The 27715-nt window shown below is 38.2% G+C and overlaps 1 protein-coding gene across 1 annotated transcript; it reads left to right on the top strand.

The window, feature by feature from the left end:
• The first annotated feature begins 9821 nt into the window (after positions 1–9821).
• Positions 9822–10706, top strand: LOC135221371 (uncharacterized protein K02A2.6-like). Its single transcript, XM_064259171.1, has one exon. It carries the CDS (start codon positions 9822–9824, stop codon positions 10704–10706), a length of 885 nt encoding a protein of 294 aa, XP_064115241.1.
• Positions 10707–27715: the final 17009 nt, after the last annotated feature.

Genomic DNA, 27715 nt, shown 5'->3' with positions numbered 1-27715 from the left:
TCACGGTGATGGCTGCTTTTTTTTTCCTTCACCTCATATTCTTTGTTCCTCTCTTTATTTGTTTCTTTCCTATTTTGGATTTTATTATTTAATTGATTATTTAATTGATTTTGATTCATGGCTACAGGGTACATATATTTACATTTTTTGTTGAACTTACATCCTTTTCCTTCTTTTAGGTTTTTGCATATTTTTGGATATAGATCTCTGCAATCATCCTAATAGCCGTCTAGGTATGAACATTTACCATAGATTTCATAGTTGACATACCTTGGGATGTTTGTAGTAACATCTTTCTCCGAATCTGCAATTCCCTCTTTTCAAAAGGGTGCAGACTTTGTCTTTCTTGTCTATTTTTTCCTCTTTCCCATCAGTGTGCAGATCTGGGTAGAGCCTCTTCGGGATTTTATTTTTTTGTCATGTCGTAATTTATTTCTTTGTATGTATGCTGCTTGATTGCCTCATATGTAGTATCAATGAGTATCTCTCCATCCATACTCTTATCTTGTTCTTTGTTTTCCTTATTTTTTTCTGTCATTTCAGTTTTGTTTTCTTCTCTTCCGTTTTCCTCTTCTTCTTCTTCCTCTTCCTCTTCTTCTTCATCCTCAACTATTTGTACATTCAGTCTTGATTTAATAACATTGTCTATCCATGATAGACATGTTGAGCAAAATATTCTGGCATCCTTACTCGTATTTTCCATTACTTCAGCAAATTGAGGATGCGTTGGAATGTTGCATGCAGAACATTTTCTGATCAGGTTTTGTGGATTGACTATGCCATACCACACCTTACACAGTTTGCAGAGAGAGAGAGAGAGAGAGAGAGAGAGAGAGAGAGAGAGAGAGAGAGAGAGGGGATCATTTTAGTTTTGTTAAGACTGACATCAAATAATTTAGACAATTTCAATGATAATGCGTCCACATTTCTAAAACTAGAGGACCATCATGAAGAGAGAGAGAGAGAGAGAGAGAGAGAGAGAGAGAGAGAGAGAGAGAGAGAGAGAGAGGATCATTTTAGTTTTGTTAAGACTGACATCAAATAATTTAGACAATTTCAATGATAATGCGTCCACATTTCTAAAACTAGAGGACCATCATGAAGAGAGAGAGAGAGAGAGAGAGAGAGAGAGAGAGACTTGTTAACCTTTCTATAATTCTTGTTTGTTACTGTGTACTCTAAACTTTCATCATTCACCTAAAACCTTACATAGCTGAATGATTGATACAAATGCTCTGTGATCTCGATGGCCAGTTAATTCACTGTAAAAAATTCAGCATTTTAACAAATGTCTATCGCTATCAAGTCTTCTTCTTCTTCCTAGCTTAAACCCCTTTTTGTATGGGGTCGCCATTGCGAATGAGTCGTCTCCATCGATTTCTGTCTTGTGCCTCGTTATCATTTATACCTTTCAATACCATATCTTCCCCTACACAGTCATGTCATCTCTTTCTTGGTCTTCCCTTCTTCCTTCTACCCCGCACTTCCATTTCCATCGTATGTCTTCCAACATGACATTCCTATCTTCGTAACAGGTGTCCATACCATCGAAGCCTTCCTTCCTGTATTTTCTTCGATATTTCAACTACCTTTATCGCTATCAAGTAAGTTTCCCTAATTGGAAATGGCTCCAGGAAGTAAGTTCATTAATTAAACAAGTTACCGATGCATTCTTATTCAAATGACGAATCTAGGATGTATCTCCTATCCAAAATAAGCTTGCATGGCATTAGCTACCTTATATAGATTCAAAGAAACCTCACCCACAGAGATATCAACACTTAACGCCTGTGTTGAGTATCTAAAATTCCACATCTTGTGCGAATTGGCAACCCTCCAATGTCAAGGTTCAGTGACTACTTCTTCTGTGCTGCTTCCTATAACTTTAGAATTCTGTTCCTGCTTCTTCTTATATTCGTACCTTCCTAGAAGGAGGGTGGGGTGGGGGAGAACTATCGTTCCCCTCCTGTTTAGACCATCTCCTACCTCCTTTTCTCGTTAGAGCTAGGCTGGAAAAGGAATAGTAGTATTACGGTGCAATTTCCATAGATCCATCTTCCTCTAACCTCTCACTCTACTTCGCTTCCAAGCCTTATTTCACATATTTTTGTTTATTTATCTGTTCTCTATTAACCCTCGTTCTGTAAACGAAATGCGGAGGATCATATTGATAGTGTAAGGACAACGCTTATCCATAATTTTCTCTGTATATAATTCATCATTCGCGTTGTTCTTACTTCCCTCCGCGAGAGCGTTCAGCGGGCTTTCCGCCAGTGTATAAAGCTTGTATAACCATATTTTGTGTACTTTTATATTTTGTATTTTATGTCTCTCAAGAAACACAAATCGGGTCTCGCCGACCCACTTTTACTCTCTCGCGGGTCGGTAACCACGTTTCCATCCGCATGCTGTATATTTATATTTCCCTTGCCTGTAATAAAAATCAGTATACTTCTACCTGCCTCTTTGTCCACCTCTCACAATAGAAATGGAACTATATTTTGCGTATGTTTTTTTGAGCTCCTTCGTAGGCTATAGAAGAGGGTGGTGTGGGCATGTGTTACCATCTTACTTATGCTATACTCGTCAGGTGTATTCTATTGTTCATGATTTTTTCTACCTACTAGTAGTTTTATTTTTTGTTAAAATATCATTATCATTAGCTATATTATTTTCTTAATATATATCCTAGTGGTAACCAAAGATACTAGAAGGGATTTTAACGCTTTTATCGATATTAGCCATAAAGATTTGCGACGAGAGAGTTCTGGCTATACTGTCTCGAGTGTTTCCAAGTTGTAGACAAAACCTCGTGATGTCTTCGTGTCTAGGGAATTATTTAAACTTTATACGCTCATTTTTACAGTTATTTGGGATAATTTGTGATTCTTGATGGTGCAAAATCACCTATAATGTTTCCAAGCAGTGATATCACCGACGATCTTGTGCGAGAGTCGAGTTGGTTGAAAATAAAACTAATTATTTGGGAATTTTAGTGTTTTTAAAACATTGCAGCCAACGACGACCCCAAGTGGTATAATGATAATAATTCTAATCCTATGTGATGATGACTATAATGATAGTGAGATTAGTACTGAAAATATCAACAACATTTGGGCTTAGTTTAAGGTAGCTGATAATTAGCAAAGACAAGAGGACGTATGCTAACGAGTAGCCTAACTGTTCAGGTCCCAGAATAGGACCTTGAGGAACCAGCATGGATGCTGAAGGTTCAGCAGATAGACCTGTGAGCTGTCTCGTGCCCCAAGGACTGTCAAAGACTTAGCATTAAGACCTATGACCTACGCCATGCCCTAAGGGCTGCCAAAAACTCAACAGTTAGACTTCTGAGTAGGTAGACCTGTGACTTATCTCATGCCCCCGGGGCCACCAAAGACACAGCAAGTAGACCTAGGAGCTACTTCAGGTCCCAAGGGCTGCCAAAGACTCACCACGTAGACCTTTAGGCTACCCCCGAATCCCAACCCCCAACTTCTTAGCCCCATTTGCAGCTCACAAGGAGGGCAGGGTCATTTTAGACAGTGAAATCTATCAGGCCAAGGTCCCTTGTAGACAGTGAAATCTATCATGCTACGATAGGCCTAGATCCTTGAACTCTGTAGACCTACAAACTATGTAGCACTTGTGAAACCAACTGAGCTTCTACGATCTTAAAAGGCAATAGGCCTAAACCTTGTGTTAGTGATTAGTAAGATAGTAAGGATAATGAATAAATCATGACATTTAGGCTATAAAACCAAGCACTGGGGCACTTTCAGCCATTCAGTACTTGAGACAATGAAGAGATGTTGGAGCGGTTGCACAACAAGACAATTCGATCCAGAAAATAAATGAGATGAAGTATTAGCGTTCTGATGGTGAAACTGTAAGAAAAGCCACTGTTGCAATAAAAAGTAGTATTCCGAGAGGCTTGACCACATGACTGAAGAAAGAAAGCAGGAAAGGAGGTAAAGTAAAATTCTCAAAAGTGGGTGCACTTACAAGGGCCAAAGTGACACAACCAACACCCTTTAGAAACTGCCTACATCGCACCAAGTGAGGTGCACTGACTGCTCTAACCACCTGCAATGTTAGTGAAAGTAAAGATATTGATGAAGATCAACCATGCATTTCTCATCAAAAACTTCAGCAACGCAAAACAGTCTTGGGAATGGATTATGAGCCAAAATCAGCCTACTTGAACTTAGGCCTATATACCAAACGGCCTTTAGTCAGGCTAACCTACCAGCCTAACCCTGGATCATCAGGGAAATGTGAGTGTTACAAGTAGGATAATTTACAGATTTTATTATTGATATTCTTTTTGTTAGTCATAGAATTTTCTAAGATTTTATTTGTTATTAATTGTCGTTAAAATTGCTTCAGTTTCTCATTTACTGTTCCGAGAGGTTTTGTATGCCTTTTTAAATGCAAGCATACTCTCTCTCTCTCTCTCTCTCTCCTCCCATCCCCTCATCACCCCTGTGCGTGAAGTCGGTGACAATATATGAAAATATATTTCCTGGTCCTCTGGGGAAATGGAAAACAAATGTGAAAGGTAGTTAATTGCTGACCGTGTTTCATTTGAGTAATCAATTTAGTTCGTAATGAAATCAGGGAGAGTTATTTCATTGCGATCAGGTTTCACGGTAAATGATATATATAAGGCATGTATTATATATATATATATATATATATATATATATATATATATATATATATATCAGGTATGCCATGCCAACGCTGCTTTTAGTGGCTTGACTATTATATTCATTTATTCCACCAATTCAAGGAAAACCTGGAGATGTCTTGATGTCCTTTATGTAATTGTCAATAATAATAATTAGTTTTTTTTCTTTAAATATAATGAATCGCGTAAAATGTTATATCATTGTTGTAACATTTATATTTTCTCGGTTGATATCATTCAAGTTTTCGTTCTGTAAATGAAAACTATTGAGATGGCTTTGTCATTCCGTCCACACTTACTCTGTCCGCCATCTTGAAAAATACTGAGGCTAGAGCGCTGCAAATTGGTTCGTTGATCATCCACCCTCCAATCATCAAGCATTCCAAATTACAGCCCTCTAGCCACGGTAGTTTTTATTCTATTTAAGGTCAACGTTAGCTATGGCCGTGCTTCTGGCAATGGAGCAACACAGGCCACCACGACCGGCTGAGAGCTTCGTGGGACGCAGCTCATACAGCATTACTATACCTATCTTTATAGATCTATTTTCGGTGGCTTTGATTGTACGCTGTACAGAAAACTTGATTTTTTTAATTAGCTACTAATTTTTCCTATTTTCTTCGTCTTTATCCACATAACAGTTACTGTTCTTATATTCCTTCAACACTATACTGTTGACTTTCTTAGTAGAAAGTTGCGCTTTCTTTTCACAGTTTCAGGTCGAATTATAACTTTATCGATATTCTCATTACAATTACTGTCGTTAAATTCCTTCAACCTCAATACTTTCGACTTTCATATTAGAAAGTTCTCCTTTATTTTTTAAAGTTCCAGAGAGTCTTCGACCTTTATTATCGTTAAAGCCTCTCTTTACCGATATTCGTATGACAGTTACTGTTATGAAATTCCTTCAACCTCATTATACTGTCGATTTTCATATTAGAAAGTTCTCCTTTCTTTTTTAAAGTTCCAGAGTCTTCGACCTTTTTATTAATCGTTGAATCTACTTTATTAATCTCTCTTCCTTTTATTTACGTCGTTATCAAGGCGGGAAAATCTATGAATAAAATTAAATTAAACGTATTTGGTTGATGTTCAATAACCCTCTCCAGTTGCGATAGAAGACGGCCATAAACGCTATATCCACCCACGGGGCATATTTTATTGGCATTCTCATCCTAGGGGCTCTGTCTCGACATATCCTTTCTGAGCTCTTTTAGCCTCTGCCGGGCTTTATGATCCCGGGGTGTTGTTACACACGCGTACACACTTACATAAACACGACCTCGCATTTATCGGCCATTATCTAAACGTAGTATAACGCCGTTATATTTTTTATTTTTTGGCGAGCGCTTTTTGGTGCTATTTCGTATATTCATTTTTGCCTCTCTCTCTCTCTCTCTCTCTCTCTCTCTGCTCAGACATAAGAATCTGCCTTTTGCATGTAAGGTTCCTACTCCTTCGTGGAATTGCCCCTTCTGTAAACATAACTCACTTCTCAATGTTATGTCTACCACAAGTATTTCAGATGGTGGAGCCGCCTTTCTCTCTCTCTCTCTCTCTCTCTCTCTCTTACACACAAACACACTCACGCACGAATACACCAGAAACTTACGACAGACATTGAGAAACCCACACATACGAACACACACCGGAGGCTGGCGCAATATGGTAATGGTATACTATACCACAAACTTTCAGGTTAATGAACGTAGCCTACAGGTCATAATGAACGGGGCCCGTTTTCTCTCGTGAACTTAACAGCAAAGAACGCTTAGTTAGACTTTCGTTCTTTTGCTCTGCTTGTTGCAAGCGCTCGTTTTAGGGAGATTCATTGAGACGTGGCATACCTAATCCTCCTTTTTACACGTCTCCCTTTCTTATATCGTAGGTGTTGGGGGGGGGGGGTGGGGGGGGGGGGGAGAGGGAGGGGATGGAGTATTTACAGGTGATGCATTTGGCCTCAGGTGAATTTATTCAGTAATTATTTTTATCTCGTTTTTATTAACCAACGTCGGTGTTATTTTCATAATATGGTAGATCATCTTCTTCTTCTTCTTCTTCTTCTTCTTCTTATTATTATTATTATTGTTATTATTATTATTATTGTGAGATTGCTAACTACACTTTGGTGTAATTAGTTTGTATAACTACAATACTGTATTTATCCGTAACAATGTATTTATTATAATTGTACCTTTTACTCAAACTGTTGAGTATTGTAATTATTACTGTTTTTTACCTTTTACTGAAAAATCTACAATGTATATTTAGTTTTTCTGTTAAGCTGCCATACATAATATATGAAACAACGAATTCTGTGTTCGTTCTTGTCCTGCCATGAAACAAAATAAAACAACATGGGCGCAGTGATTTGTTTTGTTTTATGCTGTCTACTGTCGTTCAAGAAGTACATTGTTAAATCTTTAGTACCCGTTACACGATGGAGAAGCAAATCGAACAACTGGCAGTACTTGTGGGCAAGGCAAGCAGAGAGGCTCATCATGCCCCAAGAAGCAGCAACGAAAAGGGAAGAACGTTTAACCGCGATTCTAGAGGGCTTTTGCTGGTACCTCGGGACATCATGGGAATCAGTCTCGGCAAGAGCAGTTCCTGCAACCACACTTGTCGTCTTCTGTATCTCTTAAGAGATTTGGTTCGTGGCCGTCACAAGTATGAGGACATGCAGTGTTGACAAAATGTCATCTCTCTCTCTTGCTGAGCAGCGGTCAGCATTGATTTCGTGCTAAGAGATGATTGGACCCGCACTCTGAGAAATATGGTCTCTCTGGATGATGGAGCAGACTTGAAGACTATATTGGATGCCATGGAGTTGCACTTGCGACAACCAAAGGAATGTCATCGTGGACCGACGCGACTTTCATACAAGAGTCCAGGAGTTGCACGAGACCTTCGATGATTTTTTTGCTGGGCATTAAAGAGATTGCTCTTTCTGCGATTTTTGTGAAACCTGCATGGACAGCAGACTACGAGACAGGATCGTCGTTGGAACCAGAGATGAAGAGGCTTGGAAACGTATGTTAGAAGAAAGAAGCTCACTTTGCGATGCTATTGATATTTGCAGAGCATCGGAAAATGCAAATGCCAGTCGTGCTGTTATTCGGGGCAGTGAAAGTATAAATGTTTTTCAAGAGTGTCCCAATACAAGCAAGGTCAAGAAAGGCAAGCCCATTTAAAGCAGCAGTGCTTTAGGTGCGAGGTGAACGCCATCGTGATAAGATGGCATGCAAGGCTCTAAACAGGGACTGCAAACAATGTGGTAAGAAAGGTCACTTTGCAGTGGTGTCAGGTCAAAGGGACAGCCACTGTCTCCTCAGAAGAAGAAAACGAATAATAAAAGCACGTTCAAGCCTTCAAAGCAGAATCTATATCGTGTCATTGGAGTGTTTACAGCAACTGTGCGTCATCCGTCCAACCCCCCTCAGATTTGCATCAGTACCACTCACCCGAAAAGGATCAAGTTCAGTTATGTGGACACCTGACTCTGGAGCGGAGGACAAACTGTGATAGGACTTGAGAACGATAAATCTCTTGGAATTCATGAGAGTTCACTGGAGCCGATCCCATTATGGGTGGTCTTATTGCAGCAGATCGTCAACCTCTCACTAACATGGGTACTTTTGAGGCTTTTTTAACTTTGGGGAATCGTAGTACGGACAACAGTTTGTGTCAGTTGCAGGAAGTGAAAAGGTGCACTTCTGAGCTGGTTTGATTGTGTTTAAAGGGGGGGGGGTGCACTGGGAATATTACCAGAAAAACTTTCAGCGCAAATACAGCATGTTACATGTTCAGTGTCGCACACATGTAGCATCGAGACCAGGAAGGTTTTTGGAGCCACAAGTGATTTTCTAACACACAGGATGTTGTGCATTCTGCAAGTACCAGTAGTTTTGGTGTCTGTACCAATGGCTTGCCAAGATGGCCACACAGCAGAGACCCTACAGAAGCAGAGCGTGCAGAACATGCAGCTTCCATCATTTCTGCTTATCCTCATGTATTTGATGCTTCAGCTACTCTAAGGGAAATGCAGGGAGGTCCTATGAGGATTCAGCTGTCAGCAGATGCAACATCCTTTTGCAGTGACCGCACCACGCACCATTCCGTATTGTTGGAGATCGGATATTAAAGCTCGCTAGATGACTTGCTTGCTAAGGATATAATTGGTGAGGTTGATTACCCCACCGAATGGTGTCATCCGATGGTCCCTATTGCAAAGAAGATGGGTGGTGTGCGGTTTGTTGTGTGGACCTTACAAGACTTAACCGCTATGTGCGCAGACCTACATATCCAGTTCGATCCCTCATGATGCTATAATCGTCAAATGGATGCTGGAGCCAGGTGGTTCACTACTTTGGATGCGAAGATGGGATACTTCAAATCAAAATTGCTGAAGAAGATCAGGATCTTACTTGCTTCATCACACCTTGGGGACGTTACAAAATTCAAACGAGCCGTACTGGGGCTTATATCAATCTGGAGATGAGTACAATCGTCGAGGAGATCAGCTTTGGGAGATATTCCACGTACTGTCAAAATTGTTGATGATATTTTTGGTGTACGATTCTAGTTACCGTGACCACTTAGCCCATGTGATCACACTTGTGCAAAAATGTGGACAAATTTGGAATGACCTAAATCCTGACAAAATTGATTTGCTCAACCTAATGTGATTTTTGTGGTTCAGTATAAATCATGAAGGTTTATAGTGTAGATTCTCGGAAGGTGAGAGCTATAGCTGAATTTCCAAAGCCACAAATATCACTGATCTCAGGTCATTCATGGGTTTAACCAATCAGCTGGGAGTTTTTTCTTCTGCGATTGCAGCTGCTGCACAGCCCCCACTCAGGACCCTGCTTAAACTCGGAATTGAGTGGTGCTGGACCCCCTCAACATGACGTGGCTTTCGAGAAAACTAAAGAAGCACTCATAGCTCCTCCTGTTTTAGCTCATTTTGATGCATCTTTACTACTATGCTCCAAACTGACGCATCCAAGTTACATGGTATGGGGTTTGTTTTGCTGCAACAACATGGAGAGGCTTGGAAGCTCATCAGTGTGGATCCAGGTTTTTAACGGATGCAGAAACTAGGTATGCCGTAATTGAGGTTGAGATGGCTGCTGTACTTTGGGCAGTGAGGAAATGCAGTGTTTACTTGGCCGGTTTACCTTATTTTGACCTGGTAGTAGATCATCGACCACTTGTTCCTATTCTCAATTCAAAACTTCTTGGAGAAATAGAAAATCCTCGACTGCAGCGTATGAGAATGAAACTCTGCAGATTTTACTTTGCTGCACGGTGGCAAAGTGGGAAATGTCACAGCATGCCGGATGCACTCTCTCGTTCACCAGTTCAGAACCTTGTTGAGGACAATGATTTACTGGATGATGCAGATCCATTGCATGCTGCTGTTGTATCGTCTTTATTAGCTACTTGTGAGGAGGGCATAAGGTTAGCACCTCTACGGGACCAGACGCTGGATAAGATTCGTGATGCTTCTGCACATGATGGTGAATATCTGTCATTAAGAGATGTAATAATGAAAGGATTTCCAGATCATAAGCATAGCTTACCAGAGGAGTTGCGAGCATACTGGGGAATTCGGGACATGCTGGCCGTGGATGATGGTTTGATAGTTTATGGACCTAGACTTCTCATACCTCGCAGCCTGCGTAGCGAAACTTTACAGTGTCTACATGACGCTCACCAAGGAGTGGACCGCACCAAGCGTCGAGCACGCCAGACTGTATACTGGCCAGGGATTGACAGGGACGTTGAGAATACAGTGAAGTCTTGTTCTCGTTGCCGAGAGCTGTTACCAAGTCAGCAGAATGAGCCTTTGATGCAGGAAGACTTGCCAAGTCGAGTATTTGAGTCCGTGTCTGCTGATTATTTTCATATCTCTGGCAAGACATTTCTTGTGTACGTTGATCGCCTATCAGGTTGGCCGTATGTACTCTTCGTGCAATGGATCAACTTCTGCAGCTCAACTAGTTAGTTTGTTGAGGCCAATATTTTCAGACACAGGTGTGCCTGTAGTACTGAAAACGGATGGAGGACCGCAGTTCGCTTCATCAACATTGCGGCGTTTCCTTGCTCGATGGGGGGTGGAACACCGTGTGACATCGCCCTATAATCCAAAAGCAATGGTCATGCCGAAGCTACCGTGAAGATCATCAAGAAGTTGATTTTGACGACCACAAGAAATGGCAAGCTGGATGAGGATGAGTTCGCACGAGGGCTTCTTGAGCTCAGGAATACTCCACACGGGCGGACGGTAGATCTCCAGCGCAAATCTTGTTTGGACGTCCTTTGCGTTCCAGGATTCGGCTCATCATCGTTCATTTGCAAAGGAATGGCAACGTACAGCTGACGAATGTGACATAAAGGCTAAGTACCTTCGGCAGCAGGCAAAGGAACGGTATGATGCCACTGCTAGACCACTCTCTAAGCTGAACCTTGGTATGTACGTGGATCTGCAGGACCCTAAGACAAAACGATGGGATAAACCAGGAGTTGTGGTCGAATTGGCACGAGGAGGGATTACCTCGTGAAGACTGGGAGTGGCGCATCTATTGGAGAAATCGGAGGTTCCTACGACCTCATCACCCTTTTTTGCCAGGAGACATTATTTCTCCGCCTATCTCGGTGTTGGGTGGCGAAGCTTCAGGATATGGAGATCGTAGATCACCTGCAACATCACCTAAGCCTGATACTCAGTTATCAGTTGCCTTACCAGTACGACGTAGTGGACGTCAGCCCGGGCACCAGAGCGTTTAGAAATAAGATGTGGGACTCAATCATATAATAGATAAGGACCTTAAGATGCCAGGTATCCTTGTATTGCACCTGCCATCTTGGGGGGAGGTGTGAGATTGCTAACTACACTTTGGTGTAATTAGTTGTATAACTACATACTTTATTTATCCGTAACAATGTATTTATTATAATTGTACCTTTTACTCAAACTGTTGAGTATTGTAATTATTACTGTTTACCTTTTACTGAAATCTACAATGTATATTTAGTTTCTGTTAAGCTGCCATACATAATATATGAAACAACGAATTCTGTGTTCTTTCTTGCCCTGCCATGAAACAGAAATACAACAATTATCATTATTATCATTATTCAGAAGGTAACTGCAATTCAGAGTTTGATGCGCATGTATATATACATACATACACACTTATATATATTATATATATATATATATATATATATATATATATATATACGTATATTATATATATATATATATATATATATATATATATATATATATATATATATATATCTATATATATATATATATATATATAATATATATATATATATATATATATATATCGTATCATTTATATACGTATATATATATGTATATATATGTATGTATTATATAAATGTATATATATACATATGTAAACATGCATCGCTATCCCCTAAATATATTCCCACCCTTAACGAAAATTTTACCGGGCGACCAACAAGCAGCAGGAGGAACTCATTCCCTCCAAATTCGGGGGTCCATGCCGACTGACAGCGATGAGCCCATAATCCTTAAGAAGATCGTGAGTGAAAGCCTCTCTTTGTTTCTCAGTAAAATATTCCGGAGAGGCATACATCTATATATATATTATATATATATATATATATATATATATATATATATATATGTATAATATATAATATATATATATATATATATATATATATATAAATATGTGTGTGTGTGGTCACCATTTTTCGAGCATTTTTTTTTTGGGGGGGCTGGAATTTTTTTTTACATATTTTTTTTGCGTCCAAATGCTGATTGATGATAATAATAATAATAATAATGATAAACAGCAACAATAATAAAACACCTATTCGAATAGGATGACTGTGATAGATAAAAAAAATAAAAATAAGTAATAATAATAATAATACACCATAGTCGAATAGGATGACTGTGATAGACTAAAAAGTAAATAAATAAATAATAATAAAACCCAGTTGAATAGGATGACTGTGATAGATCAAAAAGTAAATAATGATAATAATATAATAATAATAATTATTATTATTATAATATCATAATAATATGTTTTGTTAAATAAGATGGCAGCTACAGTGGAATTTGATTTTATATGTGGTCTTTTCAATTCTTATTATTCTCTACTCATCAGGGCTGATAATTGCTTGTAGCTGGCCGACGTTCATATTCTGGTTAAGGAAAAGTCTTCTAAAAATATTAATTTCTTCAATTCAACTAATGCTGCCATCCTCTTTAACAAAGCATGTTTGAGAGAGGGTCTCCTACCTTTAATAATATTTAATAATATAATAATAAATAGTGGCGCCGTGGAGGAGTGGGTTAGGTCGTCAATAGACTTAAGTCAAGTTAAGCAATATTGGGCTGGTCAGTCGTTGGATGGGTGACCGCTCTCCTCGGCGTTGATTCCTTGGGAAGGATCTTTACCATAATTTCCTCAGTCTACTCGCTGTAAATGAGTACCTATCCCTGATGGTGGGGTAGGGTCCAGCTATGGGTTAAATAGCAAAACTCAGCAATGATGGAAAGAAATGAAGGAATAAACGACAACGACGTAAATGGAACCTCTGCAACAGAGGAGCTTCGTCCGGCAACCAGGTATTCAACCCAATTGTGGGGGAAGACGGTCAGGTCTTGGAGTCGTCATCCAGCAACTGATCACCACAACGACAGTAATCAACAGCCTGAGATTGGAGCTACAGAGGCAAAAAGGAAGAAATGGACAAGAGAAGAAAATAAGGAAATATGGAGATGCTACATCAGAAGCACCCGACGGAGAGAGGATATAGAAGAAGATTGGTCAAAATCTGGAATGAGAGGAATAACACCCCCCAAACAGAGCAGAGGCTGGCAGACCAAGTAAGGAACATAAAGAAAAAAGAACTGGCTCTCCCCACAGAAAGAAGAAGAACTGGAAAGGGAAATGTCACACGACAAACGAATTACACGAAGACGAACTGAGAGACGATGCCACAGAAGACAACAGGGAGGATGAGGTATCAAAACAACGACACACGAAGAAACACCGACGAAGTAACAGAGAGGACGGATGGGTAGAAAGAAAAAGATTAGACAATGGATGGAGCCAGATACAGAGAGAACAAAAATCCCCTCCATGAAAGCCTACAACAACAAGAAATTAAGGGAGAAAAACAAGTGAGGTCAATGAAATAATGGGCCTAATACACACACCAGTATCACAGAAACAAATAACTTGACATATGCAGGAGCAAGATTAGTAGCAGAACTGATGGGGATTCGAACACCAACACCACCGTCACAACCAACCAACAGAAACCAAAACAGCAACCTCCTTGGAAAAGGCGCCTGGAAAAGCAAATCATGGTGATGAGATCTGACTTGAGTAAACTGAAAGAGATGGCAGAAAAAAGGCTAAGAAGCAAGAAAACAAGGGAGGAACTCAACGAGAAATACAAAGTACAAGAGATGGACTAACAAACACAATAGAAGATGTAAAACAGAGGCTTAAGGCCAAAGCACACAAGATCCAATGGTACATGAACAGGAATAAGGGATACCAACAGAACAAACTATTCGGAACCAACCAGAAAAGACTATACAGCCAACTAAGAGGGGAAGACAACCACCCAGAAATTCCTGAAGCCGAACCAAGTAAGAGACTCTGGGAAAACATATGGAGCAATCCGGTATCACACAACAAACATGCAACATGGCTCCAGGAAGTCAAGGAAGAAGAAACAGGGAGAATAAAACAAGATTCACAGACATCACGACAGACACAGTCAGACACCAACTAAAGAAAATGCCAAACTGGAAGCCCCAGGTCCCGATGAAGTCCATGGATACTGGCTCAAAAACTTCAAGGCCTACACCCACGAATAGCAGAACAACTCCAGCATTGTATCTCAAATCACCAAGCACCCAATGGATGACTACAGGAAGAACATCCTTAGTACAAAAAGACAAGAGTAAGGGAAATATAGCCAGTAACTACAGGCCTATCACCTGCCTACCAATAATGTGGAAGTTGAACCAAACAAAAACTTCTTTCAGTTTTCTTCTGAAGATTGAAAAAGAAACCCACAAATTCAATAACTTGTTTACTTCTAAGTATTTACATTAAGTTTTTACTCACACTCGAGTACTTTCAGGCCCTTCTGTGGCCCATTCTCAAGAGATGTTTGGGATGTTAGCCTGGTCAAGGCCCAGCAGTCTTCTGGAACTTCTTCTCGTTGTGCTGTCATTTATGCGATGGCTGTTCTGGTTTTCTTGAGAGTTGCCAATCCCCTCTTGTCGCTCTGATATCCTGAGCTGATGGTCAATGGGATTCACCCTTGTGGTAAGGGTGTGGTCACCAAAAGTCTGTTGGGCAGGAAACCTAATCTCCAGGTCAGCAGGGTCAATCTTAGCTTCTTTTAATATCAAAGCTCGGCTTATGGGATCTTCTGAGGTAAAACCTTTGTTTTTCCTTCAATTACTTTGATCTCTCTGATAAGCGCACCTTCTACTACCCTCCTGTGACTAATTGTTTTGTTGCTTTTGTATATAAGCCTACTGTTTTTGAAATCCATCCTATGGTCATTTTCCCAACAGTGTCTAGCTATAGCACTCCCCTGAGAGTTAAGCTGTACTGCCCTTCTATGTTTCTTGGACTCTAGTCCTTATTCCCCTACCTTGATTCCCCCTATATCTGTCTCCACAATTATTGCAATTGATTATGTATACCCCCGATACATCATCTGTATTACTGTCTTCTCCTTCCAATTTATTTTTACATACTTTGTTTTTTAAGGTATTATCAAATGTATATACAATTTATATTGACTTTCTTTCATTTTTGAAGTGATTTGTTTCATTTTAGGCATAAAAGGAGGGCAACTATTTTCTTGTTTTCTTTATTCCATGTACTCTCTACATTCGCTCTGTAAAATATTTTTCTAGCTTTGTTGAGTGCCCTTTTTCTGAACCATTCCGGGTATGCTAATGCATCGAAGCTTTTATCGATGTAATTTATTTCTTGCTCTATCTTGCAAGGGTCACACGTTCTCATTGCCCTAAGAAATGTAGAGAGTACATGGAATAAAGAAAACAAGAAAATAGTTGCCCTCCCTTTTATGCCTAAAATGAAAACAAATCACTTCAAAAATGAAAGAAAGTCAATTATAAATTTGTATACATTTGATAATACCTTTAAAAAACAAAGTATGTAAAAATAAATTGGAAGGAGAAGACAGTAATACAGATGATGTAGCGGGGGTATACATAATCAATTGCAATAATTGTGGAGACAGATATGTGGGGGGAATCAGGTAGGGAATAAGGACTAGAGTCCAAGAACATAGAAAAGGGCAGTACAGCTTAACTCTCAGGGAGTGCTATAGCTAGACACTGGTTGGGAAAAATGACCATAGGATGGATTTCAAAAAACAGTAGGCTTATACACAAAAAGCAACAAAATTAGTCACAGAGGGTAGTAGAAGGTGCGCTTATCAGAGAGATCAAAGTAATTGAAGGAAACAAAGGTTTTACCTCAGAAGATCCCATAAGCCGAGCTTTGATATTAAAAGAAGCTAAGATTGACCCTGTTGACCTGGAGATTAGGTTTCCTGCCCAACAGACTTTCGGTGACCACACCCTTACCACAAGGGTGAATCCCATTGACCATCAGCTCAGGATATCAGAGCGACAAGAGGGGATTGGCAACTCTCAAGAAAACCAGAACAGCCATCGCATAAATGACAGCACAACGAGAAGAAGTTCCAGAAGAACTGCTGGGCCTTGACCCAGGCTAACATCCCAAACATCTCTTGAGAATGGGCCACAGAAGGCCTGAAAGTACTCGAGTGTGGAGTAAAACTTAATGTAAATACTTAGAAGTAAACAAGTTACAAATTGAATTTGTGGGTTTCTTTTTCAATGTGGAAGTTACTAACAGGTATCATCAGTGAAAGGCTATACAATTACCTAGAGGAGACTAACACCATCCCCCACCAACAGAAAGGCTGCAGAAGGAAGTGTAGGGGCACAAAAGACCAGCTCTGATAGACAAAATGGTAATGAAGAACAAAGTAGGAGAAGGAAACCAACCTAAGCATGGCATGGATAGACTATAAGAAAGCCTTCGACATGATACCACACACATGGCTAATAGAATGCCTGAAATATATGGGGCAGAGAAAATACCATCAGCTTCCTCAAAAATACAATGCGCAACTGGAATACAATACTTACAAGCTCTGGAATAAGACTAGCAGAGGTTAATATCAGGAGAGGGATCTTCCAGGGCGACTCACTGTCCCCACTACTCTTCGTAGTAGCCATGATTCCCATGACAAAAGTACTCAGAAGATGGATGCCGGGTACCAACTCAAGAAAGAGGCAACAAAATCAACCATCTGATGTTCATGGACGACATCAAGCTGTATGGTAAGAGCATCAAGAAATAGATACCCTAATCCAGACTGTAAGGATTGTATCTGTGGGTACATCAGGATGGAGGTTGGAATAGAAAAATGCGCCTTAGTCAACATACAAAAAGGCAAAGTAACGAGAACTGAAGGGATAAAGCTACCAGATGGGAGCAAACATCAAACACATAGATGAGACAGGATACAAATACCTGGGAATAATGGAAGGAGGAGATATAAAACACCAGAGATGAAGGACACGATCAGGAAAGAATATATGCAGAGACTCAAGGCGATACTCAAGTCAAAACTCAACGCCGGAAATATGATAAAAGCCATAAACACATGGGCAGTACCAGTAATCAGATACAGCGCAGGAATAGTGGAATGGACGAAGGCAGAACTCCGCAGCATAGATCAGAAACCAGGAAACAAATGACAATACACAAAGCACTACACCCAAGAGCAAATACGGACAGACTATACATAACACGAAAGGAATGGAGGGAGAGGACTACTAAGTATAGAGGACTGCGTCAACATCGAAAACTGGGGCAATATCTGAAAACCAGTGAAGACGAGTGGCTAAAGAGTGCATGGGAAGAAGGACTAATAAAAGTAGACGAAGACCCAGAAATATACAGAGACAGAGAAAGACGAAAGAACAGAGGACTGGCACAACAAACCAATGCACGGACAATACATGAGACAGACTAAAGAACTAGCCAGCGATGACAATTGGCAATGGCTACAGAGGGGAGAGCTCAAGAAGGAAACTGAAGGAATGATAACAGCGGCACAAGATCAGCCCTAAGAACCAGATATGTTCAAAGTATGATAGACGAAATAAACATCTCTCCCATATGTAGGAAGTGCAATACGAAAAATGAACCATAAACCACATAGCAAGTGAATGCCCGGCACTTGCACAGAACCAGTACAAAAAGAGGCATGATTCAGTGGCAAAAGCCCTCCACTGGAGCCTGTGCAAGAAACATCAGCTACCTTGCAGTAATAAGTGGTACGAGCACCAACCTGAAGGAGTGATAGAAAACGATCAGGCAAAGATCCTCTGGGACTATGGTATCAGAACGGATAGGGTGATACGTGCAAACAGACCAGACGTGACGTTGATTGACAAAGTCAGAAGAAAGTATCACTCATTGATGTCGCATTACCATGGGACACCAGGCCAGTTGAAGAGAAAGAGAGGGAAAAAATGGATAAGTATCAAGATCTGAAAATAGAAAATAAGAAGGATATGGGATATGCCAGTGGAAATCGTACCCATAATCATAGGAGCACTAGGCACGATCCCAGATCCCTGAAAAGGATCGGAAAACTAGGCTGAAGTAGCTCCGGGCCTCATGCAGAAGAGTGTGATCCTAGAAACGGCACACATAGTAAGAAAAGTGATGGACTCCTAAGGAGGCAGGATGCAAACCCGGACCCCACACTATAAATACCACCCAGTCGAATTGGAGGACGTGTGATAGAGCAAAAAAAAAAAAAAAAAATAATAATAATAATAATAATAATAATAATAATAATAATATAATAAAATAATAATAATAATAATAATAATAATAATAATTGTCCCAAGCAAGGCAGTTCGTAATATACTCGAGCTCCTTCGATGTCGTGGGAAACGTCTGGACGATATGATCCAGGTGTTTATTTCTCCTCTTCTTCTTCTTCATAGAGGAAGTTTGGCCTTATATACTGGTTATAAACATCCTTCTAAGAGAATTTGTGGACGAGGAAAATGACAGTATATATATATATACACGAAAATAAAATTCCATGTTAGTACAGTCTAGGTTTTCATTGCCATGCTGACATGAAACTATCTCAAAAACATTTTTGTCAAAGTTATTTTAACAACTCTCAGTGTTAATCTGTGGTTTAGACATAAGATGGGTTGAAAATGCTTGTTGCATGAAATTTTCTATCTCTAAAAACATCCTTTGCATTTTTATCTTTGCCTGACCTAATTGCTTTTGCTTAAAACACTAGCCAGGCTTATGTTTCGAACAGTATGTCCTTTTCTAGCATCGCTCTTATTATTATTATTATTATTATTATTATTATTATTATTATTATTATTATTATTATTATTATTATTATTATTATTATTATTATAATTATTATTATTGAACCGAACAAAAACTTCTTTCAGTTTTCTTCTGAAAATTGAAAAAAGAAAACTCACAATTTTACTGTGTAAAACGTGTTTAGTTATAAAGTAAAATGTAAATACTTATAAGTAAACACGTTATACACAGTAACTTTGTGGGTGTCTTTTCCAAATATTATTATTATTGTTGCTCTTTTCTATCACAGTCCTCCAATTCGACTGAGTTGTTTTTATAGTGTGGGGTTCCGGGTTGCATCCTGCCTCCTTAGGAGTCCGTCACTTTTCTCACTAAGTTTGCTGTTTCTAGGAGCACACTCTTCTGCATGAGTCCTGGAGCTGCAGGACTCATTATCATTATTATCATTATTATTGTTATTGTTAAAAAATCCACAATCATATATTAAAAATATATATATTTCTATGTACAAAGACTTTCTAACGCCGTTCCTCATCAGTGTAACGTTAAAATGTAAATGGAGAGGATAGTTTCATCCTGAAAAACATCTAATTAAGGTAGGCGGGGCAAGAAAATAACAGCCCATCATCGAAGTGCTGGTTCGTGTGTTATTAATTTTTTTTTTTTTTTTTTCTCTATCACAGTCCTCCGGGATGCATCCTGCCTCCTTAGGAGTCCATCACTTTTCTTACTATGTGCGCCGTTTATAGGATCACACTCTTCTGCATGAGTCCTGGAGCTACTTCAGCGTCTAGATTTTCCAGATTCCTTTTCAGGGATCTTAGGATCGTGCCTAGTGTTCCTATTTATTATGGGTAGCAATTTCCACTGGCATATCCCATATCTTTCTTATTTCTATTTTCAGGTCTTGATACTTATCCATTTTTCCCTCTCTTTCTCTTCAACTCTGGTGTCCCATGGTATTGCGACATCAATGAGTGATACTTTCTTCTTGACTTTGTCAATCAACGTCACGTCTGGTCTATTTGCACGTATCACCCTATTATTATTATTATTATTATTATTATTATTATTATTATTATTATTATTATTATTCATAAAAATTTTAACCCTGGGAACCCCGTTTCATATGGAACAAGCCCATAGGGGCCACTGACTCGAAATCCAAGCTTCCAAAGAATATTATGGACTCCATTCCAAAGGAGTAACAGAATGTAATGAGAAATGCAGAAAGAGGATATCAGACGTTAGAAAAACAGATAAATTAACCAATTAATCAAACGATAAATATTTATGCATAAAATATTACAATACAAGTTCAATTGCATTGGGGTAGCGATGCATTGCATCCTACCATGAACTGGTAAGGTTCTAGTTGCACGACATCCTCAGGGAGGCTGTTCCAAAGTCCCATGGTGTGAGGGATAAAAGGACATCTGGAACTAAGAAGCTTTCGACAGCGATGGACATTCACTTCACATTGGTGCTTCTGCTGTTAAGATTATAATGGCAAAAGTTCTCTGTTAAAATACGACTTTTGAAAGCACTAGATCTAATACTATTCAATTTGCTTGGAGTTTCGTCTTGACTGCAAGGTAAAATGTGGAATAGTTAGCCCATTGCAGCTGTGGATTCTTCTGATCTCCGAATATTTAAGCCAGGAGGCGAATTCATTCCTGCACTCTGCTGGTGGTGATGGTGGTGGTGGTGACGTTACCTGAATTTCTGGTGTATCGGTTTTTTTTATCTTCAATTCTCTCGTATTTATTCATTCATCGCCTTTTCCTAAAACTTTGTCTCTCTCTCTCAAGTAATACGTACGATGTACTTTTCGTAACAAGACAAACTCACAAAAAACCAACTCGTTACCTCTCTCTCTCTCTCTCTCTGTTCGTAACATACACAAGGCAACAATAAGCTAGCTTTCTCTTTCTCTCTCTCTTGCTCTAGGAGAATACGTACTCTATTCATAACACACAAAGCAACACTAAACTAGCTCTCTCTCTCTCTCTCTCTCTCTCTCTCTCTCTCTCTCTCTCTCTCTCTCTCTCTCTCTCTCTAGAGGAATACACTATTCGTAACATTCACAAAGCAACAGTAAACTAGCTCTCTCTCTCTCTCTCTTGGTCTGTCATCTTTTTCATGTATCTATCATTAGGGTAAATAAAAACCTGTATGTCCTTTCTATTTTCCGTCTCTTTCTTGCATTTATCTCTCTTTTTCTTGCAACGATTTTATCCCAAATAAAATATACACTTATCTCTTCTTTCCTTGCAACTGTGACGTTATAATGCAAATAACAGCCTCTGTGTCATGTGCATTTATCTCTCCTTTTTTGCTATACTTTCATATCACAAATAACAACCTCTGTATCAATTGCATTTATCTCTTTTTCTTGCAACTATTCTATCACAAATAAAATTTACATTTCTCTCTCCTTTCTTGATACTATCATATCACAAATAACAGCCTCTGTGTCGCTTCCGTCTATTCTCCCAATTCCTTGCATCTGTCATTGGGGCCAAATAAAGGCCTCTGTGTCTTTTTAATTGCGTTCTCGCTTTCCTGTGTCAGCTGAAAGGATGCCATTTCTCACCTGTCAGGGATCAGCTGACTTTTACTCCGATATTGAGAGAGAGAGAGAGTCCCAGATACGACTGGAATTCTTTTAATCCTTCTGAGGTAGACTGACGTTCACTTTTTTTGGAGGGGGGCGGGAGGTTAAATTTCATGGTGGATAAGTCAGACTTTAATGATTTATATGTATATTTATTTAGTTATCTACCTGCTTAGTTATTGAGTCATGCATTTATTTCTTTATTTATCTATCTATCTATCTATTTATTTATTATTGTCTATGCTGAATCTAAACTTTCACAATCAGCTTATTCATCCTCTCGTATTCGTTTTTCGCTGATTGTCTATTTTTAGTTTATTTACCATTCATAAATATATTCACGTTTATTTGAATAAAAGTTTTTTATACTTACTGATATTTAGGTACGAGTATTCCCTTCCATTTATATATAATATATATATATATATATATATATATATATATATATATATATATATATATATATTATATATATGTACATTACATATGCTTTATTTATATATTTTATATTAATTATATATATATATATATATATATATATATATATATATATATATATATATATATATATATACATACTGTGATGCCGTGTTAACCACCACACGATACACTTATTAAATTATAGGTTACACCTGTATTCACTTAACAAGATACGAAATTCACAAGGTGTGAAATCGTACCACAACCTTAGACCACAGTGTGCAAAATCAATTCAGGGTTGAAAAGAAACACTTGAGAAAAATCACTTAAATTTAATACACCTGAACCTCTATAATACAAAAATATGTGAATAACAAGCACACTTAAATAGCCACTAAACAAATCCCAGATACTCAACTAAAAACAGAAACCAACACATTCAAACACAAAAAGGACGGGGTCCAGAAAGGAGGAGAAAGACAAAAAGAAAGAATAACCTAACAAATACATGCTAATATTCCTAACAACTTCTCCGTATGTTTTAAAGTTCTCCTCTTGCAAATCAAGGTACAACTCCACGTCTGGAGGACAAATCAGGGGCGATTATCAGCGCTGAATCCAAAAACGTCAACAGGTGGCTGGCAAGTATCAAGCTGCCCACTGAATACGACAGCAGAGGAACATTTGCCGTGAGCTTAACAAATGTAAATAATTTACCTTGGGACCGAGAGGTCCCCTTGGCTTTATAACTGAACCAAAGGCGTTAAGGATAAATCCTGAAGCTGCAGACTGGGAGATCCAAAAGGTATGTAGGGGGTGAATAATCTCCAGTCCATGTACATATGCAGAGGCCAAAAATCAGTACCAACGATCAATCCAAACAGCGCCCAAGAGAAGATCCAGGAAACAACCGGCTCATATCACCACCGAAGACTTACATATCCCCTCTGGCCACACCCAGTGAAATCACCAAATATGGAATTTAAAAAGAGGATTAACATAAACATACAACAAGCCAAACACCGGAGAGGAGAAAACTAGCAATTGCCATTCTAGACTAATTAACAGTTTAGAAATAATCTAATGCATTATTCACCTATCATTAATTGGCAACAAGATGACAATACATTTTATATATATATACATATATATATATATATATATATAATATATATATATATATATATATATATATGTATATGGATATATACATTTGTTTATTTATATATGTGTGTGTGTTACCACATTACATATATAAAACCTCAAGTAGTGCCTAAAGTGCACTGTGCGATGTAGTACTACGCTGACGACAGCTACCCTTCTACGGAGCGTTAGTGACGAACGGGAAAAACCAGAGAGATGTGAAAAAAAACTAAATATACTAATCCCTCTGAAACCTCCTGAGTTTTTCCTCTCAATAGCTTTTCCTGGCGGTAAAAAAAAAAAAATGTTTTCCTTCAGGATTTTGAGGCCTGGGTGGTAAATCCCAGTCGAGTTTATACTAAGCGGTTTTTTTTAAGGTTTTGGGGAAAAAATGACAAAAATCGTGATGGACCATCGTGAATTCGTTTGAATTTTCGTTTAGGTTTTATATCAGTGCGTGGGATACGACTTGTGTGTGTGTAATATATATATATATATATATATATATATATATATATATATATATATATATATATATATATATATATATATATATATATATATATATATAATATATATATATATATATATATGATATATATAATAATATATATATATATATATATATATATATATATATATATATATACATATATATGATATACATATATATATATATATATAATATATATATATATATGATGTATATACATATGTATATATATGTGTGTATGTATATGTATGTATATACAAGCAACCCCCTTTCATTCCTTTTGCTGTACCTCCGTTCATATTCTCTTGCTTCCACCTTACTTATCTCAGCCCTCTTTCTGACAATTGTTTCGTAGTGCAACTGCTTTGAGGTTTTCCTCCTGTTACGCCTTTCAGACCATCTTTCCCTCAACTGCGTAGGTCTCAGGGTTTGGCCTTTGGCCTAAATTTTGTATTCATGTCCCAGTTCATAGATTATTTTCATTCAAAAGCTTTGAGCATTTCTGAGACGTATTTAAGAATTCAAGTAAGCAGTAGTTTTCAGATTGACGTGACTAAGAAGTGTTAGTAATAGCCAAAGGCGATCATACTTCTTCTTCTTCTTCTTCTTCTTCTTCTTCTTCTTCTTCTTCTTCTTTTTTTTTTTTTTAAGGCTGGCTGCGTTGTGCCTGAAAGGTATTAGAACTAGAGACCTTTAAGCAGTGGCTATTCTAATCGATACCTGTTATAATGTGACTCTCTCTCTCTCTCTCTCTCTCTCTCTCTCTCTCTCTCTCTCTCTCTCTCTCTCTCTCCAACAATAGTAACGCAGAATGGGAATTAATAGCGGCAGAATTTGAATCTGAAAAATTAGTGAACATCGCAATATACAGACCCCCTAATATTAAAGAGTTTAACATAATAATAGAAAAATTGGATGATATATGTAAAAATCAGTAAGACTTCCCTTTCGTAGATTGGAGAGAACGAATAGGAGACTATGGTTGTTTTCATGCATATAAAAAAAGAGAGTAATTGTAGTACAGAAGATAAAAGGCTATTTGAAAAACACATCTCATTGTGGGAACTTCTTCACATACAAGATATGTGGCACGTGGAATAAACTGTCACCAGAAGTTGTAAACAGCAACAGCGTGGAAGAGTTTAAAAGAAAGCTAGAAAAAATCATTTGGACACTGTGAATCCACAGTAAAAGCTGCTCCTAGTGTAGTGATAAGTCTTTGAGACATCCTAATCCTTGTAATTCCTTTTAACTATCTTTGCAATGAGGTTTTCACCCATACGTTGATTATTCTCTCTCTCTCTCTCTCTCTCTCTCTCTCTCTCTCTCTCTCTCTCTCTCTCTCTCTCTCTCTCTGCAGTGCAGTTTTCAACTGTTCCTTGATTCTATGTACAGTCTCTCTCTCTCTCTCTCTCTCTCTCTCTCTCTCTCTCTCTCTCTGCAGTGCAGTTTTCAACTGTGTTTTGATTCTTTGTACAGATTCTTCTCTCTCTCTCTCTCTCTCTCTCTCTCTCTCTCTCTCCAGTGCAGTTTTCAACTGTTTTGTTTCTTTATACAGATTCTCTCTCTCTCTCTCTCTCTCTCTCTCTCTCTCTCTTTCTCTCTCTCTCTCTCTCTCTCTCTCCTAACGAAAACGATATCATAATTTATCTGTAAAAAGTGAAATATATACACACTGATCTTGACCCTGCATCTAAAAATGACCTCCATAGCCGTTCTAGTTGCCTATTTAAGTAGCACGGAAAAGGCCGCTATTCGAAAAATAGAGAAGAATCTCTACAAGCGTATCGCTGCTGAAGTAGCCAGTAGCCAGTTATTATTATTTTAAAAATAATAATAACTAAAGAATTATTTTATTTCGTTACAGCATCAGTTTGGGCTTTCGATCCACAATAATTCTGGTGCTGATTTGTCACATTCTAACATTCTCTAAATCACTCTTGATTGAATAATCAAATCACTATTGACTGCCCTCTTTCCATCCTTCGTTTTCATTTATGCTAATGAATGGATCTAGGAAAAAAAAGGGGGGGGGGCGCGGAGGGGGAAGTGGTCTGGGGTGTGCGCCAACAAAGGATGCTTTGTGCTTTAGATAAAGGGAATTCCAAATCTCTGCTCTTCTATTTCCTTAATGAGGAGAGATGTCAAGTAAATGTGTGCATTGTAGTAGTGTATAAACTTTCGATGTTCTAGTCGAATTATTATATAGCCTTGTAATCTCTTCATTGCATTGAGTACAGTGTACATTATAAGTATGTGTGATGTATAAGTATATATATATATATATATATATATATATATATATATATATACATATACAATATAAATGAATTTATGTATAAATATATATATATATATATATATATATATATAATATATATATATATATATATATATATTATATACACTCCATGATTATACAGATGTTACATACACTACACATATTGATTACACATACTATCCTGAACGCAATCAAAGACACAATAAAGGCAAAAGGAATTTCCATTTATTCAGAGCACAAATTGTCCTTTGTTGCGCATTCCGTCTCTCCCCCCACCCCCCCCCCCCCCCCCCCCCCCCCCCGCCTCAACCCCTACCCGCCTTTTTTTTTTTTTTTTTCGTCAAATCCGTCATTTGCATAAACGAAAACGATGGATTAAAAGAGAACGCTTAAACAGCTGTTCAAAATTATTCAATTACGAGTGTTTTTATCCGAAATTCATGTTGCAATTAAATGGCTTTTTAGTAACAATATTATTATTATTATTATTATTATTATTATTATTATTATTATTATTATTATTATTATTATTATTAAAGATATTGTTACATCAGCTGCATTAAATTTGTAAATAGTCCTTTCTCTATTGTTTTCTAATAAATGCAGCTTATGCAGCAATATCTTTCAATCTTTCAATAATACTTGTTTGAAAGAGGGTCTCCTTCCAGTATATCATCATCATCATTCATTTTTCATGTGTGTGTGTGTGTGTGTGAATCACAGTCCTCCAATTTATGTGCGCTGTTTCCAGGAGCACACACTTCTGCATGAGTCCTGGAGCTACTTCAGCCTCTAGTTTTTCCAGATTCCTCTTCAGGGATCTTGGAATTATTATTTTTTTTTTTTCCTCTATCACAGGCCTCCAATTCGACTGGGTGGTATTATAGTGTGGGGTTCCGGGTTGCATCCAGCCTCCTTAGGAGTCCATCACTTTTTCTTACTATGTGCGCCGTTTCTTTTAGGATCACACTCTTCTGCATGAGTCTGGAGCTACTTCAGCCTCTAGCTTTTTTTCTAGATTCCTTTTCAGGGATCTTGGGGTCGTGCCTAGTGCTCCTATGATTATGGGTACGATTTCCTCTGGCATATCCCATATCCGTTCTTATTTCTATTTTCAGATCTTGATACTTTATATTTTTTCCCTCTCTTTCTCTTCAACTCTGGTGTCCCATGGGTATTGTAACATCAATGAGTGATACTTTCTTCTTCTTGACTTTATCAACCAACGTCACGTCTGGTCTGTTTGCACGTATCACCCTATCCGTTCTGATACCATAGTCCCCAGAGGATCTTTGCGTGATCGTTTTCTATCACTCCCTCAGGTTGGTGCTAGTACCACTTATTACTGCAAGGTAGCTGATCATTTATTATTATTATTATTATTATTATTATTATTATTATATAATTACTTATTATTATTATTATTATTATTATTATTATTATTATTATTATTTATTATTATTATTATTATTTAGTATTATTATTCAGAAGATGATCCCTATTCACATGTAGCAAGCTTGAAATTCAAGCTTCCAAAGAATATTAAGGTGTTCATTAGGAAGAAATAAGAGGAGGT

This window comes from Macrobrachium nipponense, chromosome 2 (genome assembly GCF_015104395.2).
Source record: "Macrobrachium nipponense isolate FS-2020 chromosome 2, ASM1510439v2, whole genome shotgun sequence".
NCBI lineage: Eukaryota > Metazoa > Arthropoda > Malacostraca > Decapoda > Palaemonidae > Macrobrachium > Macrobrachium nipponense.
This window is presented reverse-complemented; position numbering and strand designations above follow the sequence as displayed.